Raw genomic sequence first — 15,192 nt, forward strand, 5'->3', positions numbered from 1 at the left:
ATCTCAGCAGTAGTCCGGAGGTGGATCGCGCAGGTGCAGGAACAAGGGCAGTCTGGAGCTCCGAGGAAGCATCACCCACTCTCGTCTGGTCGCAAAGCCCCACAACTCCACCAAGAAGTGACGGTGAGGCTTGGGCTGCCCAAAGGGAGGGGGCGATCCGAAGACCCACCCTGTAGCATCCCCTGTGGCAACCTAGTCTCAGGCCAGCCAGGGCGGGGAGAGCTGCCCTAGACAGATCACATGGACTCCCGCTGCTGTGACACCTCTGCACATCTGCCCTCCCGAGACGCATTTTCCCGTCCCTTTCTAGTTCTTCCTACTGCAACCTTTCAAGCCGGTCTACAACCTGTCTCAGTACTCCAGTCACGACAGGCAAGGAGAGATAAAGACTGCAGCCCTTTCAGCTCCCGACCTCACCCTGTCCCTGGGGACCCTTGCGAGCGAGGGGCGCCTGGGGCAATGCTGGCCCTTTAAACCTTTGCTCTCCACCCAGAGTATCTTCCATCTCTCCATAAGCGCTACTTCCGACAGCTGGCAACCGTGGAGAGCCAGGAGGCAGGGGGCAGGTACGGGGGCGGTGGTGAGGCTCCGAAAAGGTGCAGGAACAGCTGTGGACACCCCACCCTACCCCCCGCTCGCAGCCCGCAGCGGGACTGGCGAACGCCTGGACTGGAGGGTTAACCATTAACCCTCCACTCCCGCGTTGCGGAGAGCTGCTCTCTGCTCCTGCTACCCAGGTAACGGACGAGGATGCCCATCTTTCCATCCCCGAACACACACACCCTCTTCCTATTTACCCCGCCACCTGTCTGCCTGGAGGCTGAGGCTTGGGGGTTGGGGGCTCTCGACTCAGCCTTGCTCCCTCTGCTAGCTTTTGTCCCCAGGTCCAGGTACCCGATTTAGGGTCAGGTAGCATAGCTAGCTTTCATGACGCTGGAGCGGGGCGAGCCCCTCATCCAGCCCCTGTTCACACAGGGTGGGCACCATGCCCGGTCTGTACTGCCCCACCAGCTGGACGCCGCTGCCACTCACCGATTCCTGCGTCCGAGCCTATGCCAAGGGACCCTGCCTTAGCCTGCGTGCCCGGCTCACCTACCACAACCCTCAGCCCCAGCCCGTGGACGGTGAGACCTGGTGCGGGCGCCGGGAGATTGCAAATGCCAGGCGGGGTTCAACAGCAGGTCTGCCCGTTCCTGCTCGCAGGCGTGTTCGTGTACCCTCTGGCTGAGGCAGAAGTGGTATCTGGCTTCGAGGCGGAGGCTGCCGGACGGCGCGTCTCCTTCCAGCTGCAGAGCCGGCGCCGATCGCAGGCTGCCTGCTGTCGGGCTCTGGGCCTGGGACTAGGGACCTCTACTCCCCGCCGCTGCGCACAGGGTAAGTTCCAAGCCCGAGCCGAAGCCCGAGCCGAAGCCCGAGCCCGAACCCGAGCCCGAGCCCTCGAATGCCAGCCACAGCTCAGGTTCTTGCACCCTCGTGCCTCCCGCGAACACCACCACACCAGCCTTCTTTCTTCTTCCAGACACTAATTTTATTTTCATCCATTGATCATCCCTTTATCCAGCAGTCATGGACTGGGTATCTGACCTGGACCTGGTGCTGAAAGAATGTGGCCCAGGCGGAGTCTGAGGTTCGCAGCCAGGTAGACAGACACAACAGGCACTAAGTAGCTTAGAGGGTACCAAAGACCTCTACTGTCCAGGTGTCCAAAGTCTTTTTAGGATGAGGCAGAATAGCACTCCTCCCCAAGGGAGCATTCCCCAGTCCTTTACCTCTTAGGTTACACGCATGAGCCAGGCCTGGCGAACCTGTGAACTGACTGTCTCCAGAATCAAATCTACCGTCCTAGCTAACAGCCCAGGCTCTCACCCGTCGCTCATGCTCCTTTTATACTGCCCTGCTCTACCATCCCTGGTTCTAACTAATGTGTTTGTACTTGTTCTCTGAGAGTTATTCAAATGCTTCGCCTTATGAAATTCCCCCTTATCCTCCACAAATAATTGATTGTGCTCTTCCCTTTGTTCCCCAGCCAGAAGCACTTAAGAGGGAGAATAAATGTCACTGTATCTGCTTGTCCATCTCTCCCGAAACACTGGCTCCTGAGCTTGGGGCTGTGCTTTGGTCATTTCTAGGTCATCTAGCATAGAACCTGGGACAAAGGGGCCCAGTGAGTGCTGGAGGGCATGGAAGTCCTGCCCTGTGCTGTGTTCTGTGGTTTGCATCCTATTTATTTGTTTATTTATTTATGTACACATTTGATTCTTGCCCATATAATTATCAGGAAAAAAAAAAAAAAGACCGAATCCAATGGTGTGGAGAGTTGGATTAAGCCTAACAGACAGGTAGAAGCGAGAACAAGGTCTGGGCTCTAGCCCCAGGAATGTTCCAGAAAGAGGAACTAACATTTAACTGGAGGAGTGGGAATTGGTGAAGGGAGATTAGGGGGCAACGGTGTAAACACGGTTATGAATGCACAGGACCCCAAGTGGGTTTCAGCTCACAACGCCTATGTATTCTGCATATAAAGACCACAGAGTGTACACTGCCTCCTTCAGCCTCTTACTGGGACCAAAAGCGATGGCCATGCACCTTAGATTTTGGGTGCTATGCATTAGTTCTCCATTTATTCTTCACCATAATCTTTGGGATATAATTATGTTCTCCATTTTATGGATGAGGAAATGAAGGGTTCCCAAGAGGATTATCAAGTGACACAATTAGAAGTTACAGAGCTAAGATTCAAAACCTGACTCTATTCTTCTGTCAGGACAGGCTGGTCTGCCTGATTCTGCCTCAAAAGTACTAGGATTAAAGGCAAAAGCCATCAGACCAGTCTCTGTCTCTCTGTCTCTGTGTCTGTCTGTCTGTCCGTCCGTCTCTCTCTCTGTCTCTCTCTTTGTCTCTCTCTGTCTCTACTCCCTTATCAACTCCCCTTCCCATTCCCTAAGTAAACTATTCTACACTATACCAATCCACCTTAGGGGGAAGAGAGACTCAGTGTGGACCTGCCAAGGCACCCCTTCCACCTCACCATACCTGGCTGGACAAAACATATCCTGGTCCTTTTATAAAACACAACAGGGGCCGGGCGGTGGTGGCACGCGCCTTTAATCCCAGCACTTGGGAGGCAGAGGCAGGCGGATTTCTGAGTTCGAGGCCAGCCTGGTCTACAGAGTGAGTTCCAGGACAGCCAGAGCTATACAGAAAAACCCTGTCTTGAAAACAACAAACAAACAAACAAAAAAACCACAGCAGGGTTTCTCTGTGTAGCCCTGGCTGTCCTGGAGCCCATTTGACAGACCAGGCTGGCCTCCAACTGTCAGAGAGCCGATGTGCCTCTGCCTCCCAAGTGCTAGATTTTCTATTTCTTATCTTCCTCCTTTCTTTTTATCTTTTTCTTCCTTTATCTTGTTCAGCAAGTATTTCTGGGAAAGATGAACAAATGATTGTTAGATAAAGCAAAACATGGCTGTAGAGGTGAACAGGGACCAGACTGTGCTGTCGCATCCAGCAGCAGTGGAAAATCTTTTCAAATACACACCCACTCCCTACCCCATTTCCCTCCCATGCCCACCCCTCCCCCCACCTCAAAGAGCCTGTGCTTTGCATGTAAATGCTGTTTTGTGTCCTCCAGCTTGTAAGCAGCCTTAACTTTCTTGACAAGGTAGAATCCAGGAGGCACCTTAGTGAGTCCTGGGGAGTCCTCCCACCTTTCATGAGCAGAGAATTTGTGAACATATCAGGTCCCAGTCTAGAGGGAGGTGTCAGTTCACAAGAGAGGCTCTTTAGGGTGATTGCAAACTAAGATTGAACAGGAAGGGGCAGATAGGGGAAGAATGGGCCTTCCAGGAGTGGATAGGCCCCTTCTCTTCAGTCCTCCATTCGTGGTTACTTCGCTGTGCTCTTGCCTGTTGACAGCCCATTCCTTCTATCAACCTGACTCTCCCACCATCGTTCACCTCATGTGTCATCCTGCCTCATGTGCCTTGCCCACTACGCAAAGTCCCGCTTTGCCTGGCATTGTGCCTCAGTGTCCACCCACCCCTATCGATATCTCCCCCATCCCCTTCTAGTGCTCTCTGAAATCTTTTCTTACTTATCATAGGTCATCTTGTCTTGGATCTGGCCCAAGCCCGGTCCACACTGGTGTTGCCCACTGGCCTTGTGGCTGCAGCTGGTACCATGACAGTGACCCTGTGCAGCAGCCGGGAGTTGCCCTCCAGGCCTGATGGGGTGATGCATGTGGCCCTGCCCACTGTGTTCACCCCACTGGCCCAGCCAAACCTGCCAGGGTCCCCCAGGTCTCCGGGGCTCTGTGACGACAGGTTGGGCCTATGGTGATTCTCTTCATCCCTCCCTCAAGTTTTCTGGGTCTAGTGAGGGTGAGGGGGCCGCAGGGGCTAGACGGAGTGAAGAAGGGTGGGTGCCAGTCGGCTAGAAAGGCTAGTGAACTTCACAGTAGCCTAACAACCCTCCCCATGCTCTCTTCCAGCCCTACCAGCTGCTTCGGGGTAGGCAGCCCTGAGGAAGAAAGGCTGACCTGGGATCAGCCAACTGCCCCTCCAGATGTGTTCTCAGGCCCTGCTCGCTGTCCAGCTCCATATACCTTCTCTTTCGAGATGCTAGTGACTGGACCATGTCTGTTGGCAGGTGGGTGTATCTGGTCTAACCTAGCCACTCTATCATTGTTGTCAGACTGGGAAAGAATTTGCAGCTCATAGGTGAGAGGACAGGGGTAAAAAGAAGACAGCTGCTTGTCTTAGGAATCGCTAATTAGTAGTTTTGCTTTAGCCTGCTTGTTTGTTTGTTTGTTTGTTTGAGGCAGAGTTTCATATAGTCCAGGCTGGCCTCAAACTTGTTATGTAACCAAGTATGACCTTGCACTCCTGACTCCCCTGCCTGCACTGCCTATGCCAGACTGGTTTCCACACTCGAATTTATATACTACTCCATTCACCAGTATCAAGAGAGATACAGTGGTACTGGCCCAAGTAAAGGAGTAGCTTTTCTTTGTGCAAGAGGCCAAGGGTGGGGGGTGGAGGTGGGGGAGGATGCTAATTTAGTGTGTAGCCTTCTGACCAGCTCCAGCACAGGCCTGGGAACTCATCACATTCTAGCCCCTTTAAGCGGCTAACTCCTTCCTTGTCTGTATAAGCCTGTATAAGTCTTATATAAGTCTATATAAGATAAGACTCAGCACTCAGCTAAATTAGCTATAATCCCTGCCCATAGCCACTGTTATCTGGAAACCCAGTACCTGTGCTCTTGGAGCCTGAAGTGAAGTGACTTTGAGCCCACTTTACTTCTCTTCTAAGGCCTGGAGAGCCCCTCTCATGCTCTGCGTGCCGATGCTCTCCCTCATGCCAGCTCTGCAGCAACCATATGTGTCACCCTGGCAGAGGGCCACCAGTGTGATCGGGCCTTGGAGATCCTCTTGTACCCCAGTGGTGAGAGATGGGGCACATAGTGGGACAGCTCTGCTATGCTTAGGAATGGCATGGAAGCAGTTTTCAATGACAGTTCAAGACCCCAAGCAAGACCAAGTCATCTTGGAGAATGCTGGAGTCTTCTGAAGACAGAAGGGCCCAGCAGTCTGGGGGTTCGGGGGCAGGGACTACCTGACAGAGTTGTGACTCTTCTTTTCAGAGCCCCATCAGCCACACTTGATGCTGGAGGCTGGCAGTTTGAGTTCAGCAGAATATGAGGCCCAAGTGAGGGCCCGCCATGACTTCCAAAGGTTGCAGCAAAGAGACAGTGATGGGGAAAGGCAGGTATGGCTATCTATGTAAGGCCAAGCTTTGGTGCTGTCTGAAACTGTACGTAAGAAACAGGAAGATGGACCATGTCAGGACAAGGGCCCTCTGTTCACAGTCTGCTCTCTCAGTATGTGCCTCCACCATCACAGAGCACATCCATAGTCTCAGAAAGCCCTGCATGAATGTCTCTGAGATAGGTCTTTGTGGGTGGAGGCAGGTCTTATGTAGGTAGACAACATCTGTGCTGTCATTCAAAAAACAGCCCCCTCTAAGTGAATCGAACAGAAAAAGGCCCCAAGTCTGGTCCCTCTGCTCCACCTGGACAGAGCTGCCTTGCTCCAGGCTCAGACTAACTTAGGCTGCTGTGCTCAGGTGTGGTTCCTGCAGCGACGTTTCCATAAGGACATCTTGCTGAACCCTGTGCTGGTGCTGAACTTCTGCCCAGACCTGAGCTCCAAGCCTGGACACCTGAATGCAGCTACCCGGGAGCTCCTCTTCCTGTTAGATGGCAGTGCTGCAGGACACAAGGCATGTGGAGTTCAATGTGTGGCAACCCTGGGCGTGGCAGCAGCTGAGGAAGGCTGAGACAGCCTTTAGAGGTCAGGAGTTACCTTGTTGCTTGACATGCTATCTACCAGAGAGGGAACACATCCACCTCTGCCTCTTTCATACACGAATGTGTCTCTGCCAGAGTCCAAGAGCCACGCTTATTGATTCACTGAGGCAGGGTCTGTCTATGTAGCCTTGGCTGTCCTGGAACTCACTCTGTTGACCAGGTTGGTCTTGAACTCACCTGCCTCTGTCTCCCAAGTGCTGGGATTAAAGATGTATGTCACCATCTCTGGTGCCAGAGTCTCTCTTTTCTACAGAGTCATACTCTATAAGCCAGACACAGAGACGAAAACTTTCTCTCTCTCTGTCTCTCTGGCTCTGGCTCTCTCTCTCCTCCAGAGAGCCCCACACCCAAATGTCTCTCACATACTTCAAGGCTCCTGACCATATGTTCCCAGGGACCCACTTCCTCTCATGCTCCCGGCTTCTCTGGTTACCTCAGCCAGTCCCCTGTTTAACTACAGCCTGGAGAAGATAAACAATCTGGTATTCCTTGTTCTCTACCAGTGCCAGTGGGGCTTCTCACTTTTTTTTTTTTTTCTCCTTTCTGGCTCTCCCCAGGATGCCATTGTTTTGGCTGTAAAATCCCTCCCAGCTCAGACACTAGTCAACCTAGCCATATTTGGGACATTGGTACGGCCACTCTTCCCAGAGAGTCGGCCTTGTAGTGATGTGAGTATGGGTCAGGCTTTTGGGGCTCCATGGAGATGTTTCGGCCCAGTCCATCCCAACCCAGCCCCCAGCCCAGCCCCCAGCCCCCAGCCCAGCCCAGCCCAGCCCAGCCCAGCCCAGCCCAGCCCAGCCCAAGGCTTCTGTCTCCAGGATACTGTGCAGCTCATCTGCGAGAGCATCGGGACTCTTCAGACTGTGAGTGGTCCCCCTGATATCCTGGCTGTACTGGATTGGGCCTTAGGGCAACCCCAGCACAGGGCCCACCCTCGACAGCTGTTCCTGATCACTGCTGCCTCACCAATGGCTGCCACTACTCACCAAGCCCTGGAGTTCATGAGGTGGCACAGAGGGGCAGCCAGGTATAGTGTGGGCAGATGTAACTAGCTAAGATTGATAGCCCTAAGATATTCCTGAATGTAAAAGCTGCTTCCCTTCCCTGCCCTGCCAGGTGCTTCTCCTTTGCTTTGGCACCTGCCTGCCACCAGCTGCTTCGTGACTTGTCTGTCCTCAGCAGGGGGCAGGCTTACTTCCTGAGGCCTGGGGAGAGACTTCAGCCTAAGGTGAGGGTGAGCCTATGCTGCTTACCTACTCCTGGAGGTCTCTCTCCAGAGATAGACACAGAATCTGAGAGAAGAATCTGAGAGGAAGCCTGGTCGGACCCTATGATCTTGGCGCTCTCACCAGAACTTTCTAGTCCAGTCTCTCTCACCCTGAGAAGTCAACTAGGACAACTATTGATGCCTCCAGGAGGGAGGCTGTGGAAGGCTGGGGGCACAGCCTTTCGCCAGCCTCTGACTCTTACTGTTCTGACCTGAAAGGAACCTCATCTTAAACTCTTGTTTGTTGGCAAAGTTCAGGCCAGGAGAAAGACCGAGCCCTGGGGACTGAGTACACAGGTTTTTGTTTTTTGTTTTTTGTTTTTTGTTTTTTTTTTTTTTTTTTTTCCGAGACAGGGTTTCTCTGTGTAGCTCTGGCTGTCCTGGAACTCACTCTGTAGACCAGGCTGGCCTCGAACTCAGAAATCTGCCTGCCTCTGCCTCCCAAGTGCTGGGATTAAAGGCGTGCGGCTGAGTACACAGTTCTTTTACTTGCGCATAGCCAACTCCTCCTATCCCTGATTATAATCCCTACCAGTGCAGGCCTGGGCAGAGGACACTGGGGGAAGGGCAGCCTGACTGCTTCATCTGTTTGTGACATTTCTTCCCCATCACCCCCATGTCCTTTGGCACCCCTTGCAGCTGGTACAGGCTCTGCGGAAGGCACTGGAACCTGCTTTGAGTGACATCTCCGTGGACTGGTTTGTGCCGGATGCTGTGGAGGCGCTGCTGACGCCCCGGGAGATCCCGGCACTCTACCCTGGGGACCAGCTGCTTGGCTACTGCTCACTCTTCAGGGTGGATGGCTTCCGGTCCCGTGCTCTAGGGGTAGGACTGGGCTGGGGTATGCCAGGTGGGCCTGGAGGGTTGAAGTCCTTGTATCTCAACTGTCTTCACTAAGAATCCTCTAGTCGCCGGGCGTGGTGGCGCACGCCTTTAATCCCAGCACTTGGGAGGCAGAGGCAGGCGGATTTCTGAGTTCGAGGCCAGCCTGGTCTACAGAGTGAGTTCCAGGACAGCCAGGGCTACACAGAGAAACCCTGTCTCGAAAAACAAAAACAAAAACAAAAACAAAAAAAAAAAAAAAAAAAATCCTCTAGTCCCCTAGACCCCCATAGAGAGTGCCCTGGGATCCCCCCAGAGAGGTCCTGCAAAGCATTTGCACTTAGTTTTCTTTTAGAATTTTTAAAAATTACATTTACCTGTGTGTGTACATACATATGTCTCAGTGGTATGTAATGTGGAGGTCAGAGGGCAACTTGTGGGAGTTGGTTCTCTCCACCTACTATGTCGGTTGTGAGGCCTGAACCTAGGTTGTCAGGCTTGGTGGCAAACACTTAAACCTATTTCACATAGCCCCTTACAGAAAGCACCATCTTAGCTGGAGAGATGGCTCAGTAGTTCAGAGCTCTTGCTCCTATAGGACCCAGGTTTGGTTCCCGACACCCTCCTGCTGACTCACAATTATCCATAACTCCAATTTGCCTGCATGCTGTGCACCCCGTGTGTGCTTGGTGCTCTTAGAGGACAAAGGAGTTACAGATGGTTGTGAGCTATCATGTGGGTGCTGGAAACCAAACCTGGGTCTTCTATGAAAACTTCTCAGCCATCTCTCCAGCCATAAATGATGCCATAGGTTGTTGTAAAGAGAACTTGACAGAACAATAATTGTTCTTAACCACTGAGCCAACTCTCCAGCCTCTTGTTTTCCCTTTAAAATTTTTAAAGATTTATTTTTTTTTAATTTTATATGAATACACTATTGCTCTTTTCAGACACACCAGAAGAGGGCACTGGATCTCATTACAGATGCTTGTGAGCCACCATGTGGTTGCTGGGAATTGAACTCAGGACCTCAGGAAGACCAATCACTGCTCTTAACCACTGAGCTATTTCTCCAGCCCCTATTTTACATTTTTAATTAAGATATAATTACATCACTTCTCCCCTTCAAGTTCCTCTCTTCAACCCCTCCCACGTCCCCCCTTACTCCCCCAAACTGATAGCCTCTCTTTGTTATTGTTATATGTTAATTGTGTGTATATGATATTGGGGCTGACTACTTTGTATTGGATAAACAATTAGGAACAGGAGCTCCTCCCTGGGAGAGGCTAATTCCGTCCTTTCTCCACAGTCATTAGTTGCCTGCAGTTCTTTGTCTAAGAGTGGGAACTGGTGCAATTTCTCCCTTCTACATTAGCAGAATTGGTAATTGGTATCGTCACTGTTCTGGTCTTGTTTAGGCAGCCATGTTGAGATATCATGGGTTTAGCTTTCTTGTCATTTTTAGGAGACAAAATCTTACAGCATATTTTTAATTTTTAAAAAACCATTTAGGCTCGGGAGATGGCTCAGTGTGTTAAGGTGCTTGGGTCCAACCTGATGATTTGAGTTCAGTCCCCAGGATTTACATGGTAGGAGAGAACCAACTCCTGCAAGTTGTCCCCTGACCTCCACAAATGAGCTATGGCTCTCAGATGCACACACACTAATACATTTTTACTTACTTAACGGAGTATGTGGAGGTGCATGCATGCCACGTAACATACATGTGGAGGTCAGAGGACAACTTTGTACACTCTATTCTGCCTTTCTACTTTACATTGGTTCCAGGGTTCAAACACAAGAGGGCAGGCTTACACAGCAAGTGCTTTTATCCTCTGAGCCACTTTGTTGGCCCTTATTTCTTACTGGTTTTTCACTTCTGGATTATTAGCTTTTACTTTTTATGACCCATCTTTAAATTATGCTTGCAAAAAGATATTATAAAATTAGCGTACTTTTCCCTCAATATCTTTTTCCCCAGGGCCAAGAGCCTGGCTGGCAGAGCTTGGGCGGTTCAGTCTTCCCATCTCCAGAGGAGGTGTTATCCGCCACCAGCCCTGGCACTGAGCCTACGCACACCACAGAGCCACTGGAAACAGGCACTGTGTCAGCAGAGCTGTTGAGCCCATGGGCTGTAGGAGGCTCAGAGCAGAGTGAGTCCTCTGGTGTATGTTTGTAGTGGGGTAGGAGATGACAAAGGGAAGGGTCAGGGCTGGGCCCATTCTCCTGTGTCCCAGCAGGTATGGAAGCTCTGACAGACCCAGTCACGGACCCTGGACCAAATCCCTCATCTGACACAGCTATATGGCGTCGCATCTTCCAGTCCTCATACATCCGGGAGCAGTATGTGCTTACACACTGTTCTGCCAGCCCTGAGCCAGGCCCAGGCTCCACCTGCAGTAGCGAGTCCCCAGGCTCCCAAGGCCCTGGCTCCCCAAGTGGTAGCCTTCCCCTGGATCCCCCTTCTCAGCAGGGCTGCAGAAGCCTGGCCTGGGTAGAACCTGCAGGCTCCCGCTCCTGCCCACTTCCTGTACCTCCACCATCTCCATTCAAGGTGAGATCTAGTACTTGTTCATCTGTCATGTATCCAACAAACATTTATCTACCATCTGCTGTGTGCAATGTTTACTATTAGTCTAGCTAGAGAAATAGGTGGGTACAACTCTATCTATGGTGTCACAGCCAGTAATGAATACATGCATCACGGGTGCTCAGTCAGAATGACTGTTAGAGGGAGTTAGGAAAGTAAGGTATGTCAGGAAGGATGAGCAAGTTAAAAGACAATGAAGATATAAAGAGTCAAGAAACAACCTGAAGTGGGAAATATGAGGAGATGACTGGAATTATGGGTAGCTGCAAGTCTATGGTGGCTAGAAACACAGCATTCCAATGACCAATGACCTCCCATCTCTCACACACAGGTAGGAGCCGTGAGCGCTGAGGTACTGGGCCGTCGGCAAAGAGCAGCTCTGGCTGGTAGAAGTCTCTCATCTCCCTCAGGCCGGGCAAACCCAGTCCCTGGTAGACCCCGGCACCCCTCTCTAGATGCAATACCAGATGGATCAGGCCCTGAGCCAGGACAACAACTGGGTCAGGGCCTCGATGATTCAGGTAAGGGTTGGATGGGAAGCTGTGGGAAAGTGAGCGCAGCCACCATGTTGCCTATACCCCTGACATCTCTCCCCAGGAAACCTGCTATCCCCAGCCCCCTTGGACTGGGATATGTTGATGGAGCCACCCTTCTTATTCAAGGCTGTGCCACCCAATGGGGAATCAGCTCCTCCAGCAGAACCTCTGCCTCCTCAAGCTCCACGTTGTCACGTGGTGATCCGGGGGCTGTGTGGGGAACAGCCAATGTGCTGGGAAGTGGGTGTTGGGCTGGAGGAACTCTGGGGTCCTGGGGATGGCTCCCAGCCTGCATCACTTCCGATGAGAGAAGCTGCGTGGGATCAGGCACTCCACAGGCTGACAGCAGCCTCTGTGGTCCAGGACAATGAACAGCTGGCCCTCCGTGGAAGAGCTGAAACCACGTCTGAGCAAGGTAAGTCTCTAGCAGACACACTTCAGGCACAAAGACTTTAAACAGAAAATGGTGAAGGTGCATATTTGTGTTAAATCAGCCTGTTCCTTACTTTGTTACAAAAGATTTGAGGTGACACATCATATTGACAAGGTAAGAAATTTAGCAGAGTAATGAGAAAGAGTGAAAACGAAGGAAATCAAGGCTAGACAGATGGCTCAGTGGTCAAGAACACTGACCTCTTTTCCAGAGGAACCAGGTTCAATTCCCAGCACCCACATGGTGGCTCACAACCATCTGTAACTCTAATTCCAGGGGATCCAACACCCTCTTCTTGCCTCTGTGGGCACCAGGCATGTATGTAGTAGTACAAAGACATACATGCAGGCAAAATACTCCCACACATAAAATAATAATGATAAAAGGAAACATAAATAAAGGTATATTATAAGACAGACATTAAAGTTATATACTCTTGACAGCATAGGACCCAAAATTGGGAAGTTTCCTAGAAGCCAAAATGGAAGGTAATATGATCTTGTAATAAACTGCTTGAAACATGAGACTAAGCTTTCCATTCAAGACTATTACAAATACAAGTTAAAAAAAAATACAAGTTAAAACCTCGGTCTACACTGTCCTTAGCTACACTGCAAGTATTCAACAGTCACATGTGGTTAATGAGTAATGCAGACAAAACATTTTCATACCTGCAGAAAGTTCTGGATAGCGCTGAAATGAGTATATGGTGCTGATTGTGTATATGTATGCGTAATGTATATGTAATGTGTATATATAATGTATATGTAATGTATAATGTGATATGTATATGGTGCTAACTGTGTATATGTGTGTATGTGTAATGTATATGTAATGTGTATATATATATAATGTATATGTAATGTGTAATGTGATATGTATATGGTGCTGTGTATATGTGTGAATGTGTAATGTATATGTAATGTGTATATATAATGTATATGTAATGTGTAATGTGATATGTATACGGTGCTGACTGTGGTGGCATATGCCTGAAACCCCAGCAGTTGATAGGCTAAGACAAGAAAATTGAGAGTGAGTTCTGGGCCAACCTAGGTTACATAGTATGACTCTGTCAAAAATAAAGAGCCTCCTTGAAGTCCTGTGGAGGGCCACCCACTGCCCTGGGGTACGCTAAAGTTTGCCTGTGCCCAGCCTGCTTCCTACATTTAAATCATAAAAAAAGAAAAAGAAAAGACAGACAGATGGTGGCAGGCCTTGGCCTCTGGAATGCTGGAATTAAAAACACCATGTTTGGCTTTCCAGTGGTGTTTGTTTAATTTACATCCCAGTGGTCACAGCCCACCTTCTCTTCCCAGTTCCACCCTTATAAATCCCTCCCCCATTATCCCTTCCTTTTCTCCTCAGAGAAGGGGATGCCCCCCTTGGGTACCACCCTGGGATATCTGGTCCCAGCAGGACTAGGCATATCCTTTCCCACTGAGACCCAGTTTGGCAGTCCAATGGCAGGGAACAGAGACAGAGACACCTTTTGTTCTGCTTGTTAGAGGACCCACATTTTCCAGCACTTTTTATGCAGCTTTCTACAGATAGTGAGAGTTGAGCTTGCTACTGCTTTGATTTACAGGCAGAGTCAGAAGGTCCTGGCTCAGAGCCATTCAGACAAGCAAGGTCAGCTCTGCCCCATCCTGCTTTACCTGCCCTGTTGCTGTAGATGCTACCACTAGGGAGGCCTTGCCTGGAGCCCTGCAGGTGTGGAGTTCAGGTATGTCTTTCTCTGATGAACTCTAAGGTGTGACCCTCACCTCACTGGCAACCCAGTGGGACTGAGTCCTGTACTCTTGCAGATCCAGCTGAGCTCTCAGGCATGTCTGCCTCTCAAGACCATCTAGCTGCCACTCCTCTGCCCACAGCAGTCCACTCTAAAGGTATGGCTCAAATGCAGTGAATTGGACACAGGTGGGCTTTGGACCACTTGCTGGTACTGGGTGACCCTACTGTAGGACATCAGGGAGGCTGTTCTGCAGGTGCCTGGGACCTGGACCTAAATGACAACTCCAAGTCAGCATTGGGGGAGCCCGTATCTCCTCCTGGAGATCATCATGGCTTACCCCACCAGCCTCCAGCCTCGTCCAGGCTCAGCCTGGGGCGTCATCGCAGACTTTGCAGCTCCAATAAGGGCCAAACCCACGAGAACAGCAGTGATAGCAGCAACCATGACTACCTGCCTTTGGTGAGGACTGGGGAGGTGGAGGGTAGCACCGTTAGAGCCACAGCTCTGTCTCAGCCCCCTCTCCCCCCACCTCTTCTCTCCTCAGGTACGACTGCAAGAGGCACCAGGCTCCTTCCGCCTGGATGAACCCTTCTGTGCAGCTGTGTGCATTCCTCAAGAACGCCTGTGTCGAGCCTCGCCCTTTGCTGCACACCGTGCCAGCCTCAGCCCCACTTCAGCCTCATCTCCTTGGGCATTTCTGGGCCCTGGTATCGGCCAAGGTGACAGTGCCACAGCCTCCTGCAGCCAGTCCCCCAGCTCAGGCTCTGAGGGTCCAGGCCAGGTAGACAGTGGAAGGGGCTCGGATACAGAGGCCTCAGAAGGAATGGACAGGCAGGAAAGCTCTGATCTTCGAGGGCGCACTTGGGCCACAGCCGTGGCCCTGGCATGGCTGGAACACCGCTGTGCAGCTGCCTTTGGCGAGTGGGAACTGACAGCTTCCAAAGCTGATTGCTGGCTGAGGGCCCAACACCTGCCGGATGGCCTTGATCTGACTGCTCTTAAAGCTGCTGCCCGGGGGCTCTTTCTGTTACTGCGACACTGGGACCAGAATCTGCAGCTACACTTGCTGTGTTACAGCCCTTCGAATGTGTAAGACTGCTTGCAGCTCTGGCTAGCGACCCCCAACACAAAGTCACTGCCACCCAGGGCCAGTCTCTTGGTGCTGGGAAAGAGTAAGTTGAAGTCTGCTGTCCTCCATTGCTTCACACACACCTCCCTCCCAGTATTCTTGCATCACAGAAAGTGCCTGCCTGTGCTCTCTTCTCTCTCCTACTCCATCCCCTCCTATGTGCTCTGAGCTCTCTACAGGCTAATGGAAGAGGAGAGAGCTACAGTCCCAATCCTATGCAATAAAGTGCCTCTTAAGACTGCCTGATGAGTTGTTTGTTTCCATGTTGGGAAGACGCACCTCATAGACTGCTGTAGACAGAAGCAACCACT

At 51.2% G+C, this 15,192-nt stretch overlaps 1 protein-coding gene across 8 annotated transcripts; it reads left to right on the forward strand.

Annotated features, from left to right (window-relative positions):
- Position 1: 1 nt before the first annotated feature.
- Vwa5b2 (von Willebrand factor A domain containing 5B2) lies at positions 2-15,122 on the forward strand. Of its 8 annotated transcripts, none has more exons than XM_076942684.1 (21): positions 10-123; positions 494-566; positions 976-1,124; positions 1,204-1,374; positions 4,103-4,334; positions 4,490-4,647; positions 5,313-5,444; positions 5,644-5,768; positions 6,126-6,281; positions 6,927-7,037; positions 7,188-7,396; positions 7,486-7,597; positions 8,276-8,461; positions 10,440-10,611; positions 10,699-11,012; positions 11,380-11,569; positions 11,646-11,999; positions 13,606-13,743; positions 13,826-13,906; positions 14,006-14,211; positions 14,297-15,122. In XM_076942684.1, exons 3-21 carry the CDS (start codon positions 986-988, stop codon positions 14,843-14,845), a joined length of 3,735 nt encoding a protein of 1,244 aa, XP_076798799.1. In that variant the 5' UTR covers positions 10-123; positions 494-566; positions 976-985; the 3' UTR covers positions 14,846-15,122. The 8 variants fall into 8 exon arrangements, 7 of the variants coding, with proteins under 7 accessions (XP_076798796.1, XP_076798799.1, XP_076798797.1 ...); XM_076942683.1 differs by having other exon boundaries at positions 42-123; positions 517-566; XM_076942681.1 differs by having other exon boundaries at positions 2-123; positions 311-1,124.
- The last annotated feature ends 70 nt before the right edge of the window (positions 15,123-15,192 follow it).

This window comes from Arvicanthis niloticus, chromosome 12 (assembly GCF_011762505.2).
Source record: "Arvicanthis niloticus isolate mArvNil1 chromosome 12, mArvNil1.pat.X, whole genome shotgun sequence".
NCBI classification, from domain to species: Eukaryota; Metazoa; Chordata; class Mammalia; order Rodentia; family Muridae; genus Arvicanthis; species Arvicanthis niloticus.

Bases quoted from the DNA above. Each gene is read 5' to 3' on its own strand.
- Vwa5b2 (XM_076942681.1), top strand. From the start codon at position 986: ATGCCCGGTCTGTACTGCCCCACCAGCTGGACGCCGCTGCCACTCACC. The intron at 7,598-8,275 runs GTGAGGGTGAGC...CACCCCTTGCAG, and splicing joins GGGAGAGACTTCAGCCTAAG to CTGGTACAGGCTCTGCGGAA. The intron at 13,907-14,005 runs GTATGGCTCAAA...GCTGTTCTGCAG, and splicing joins CACAGCAGTCCACTCTAAAG to GTGCCTGGGACCTGGACCTA.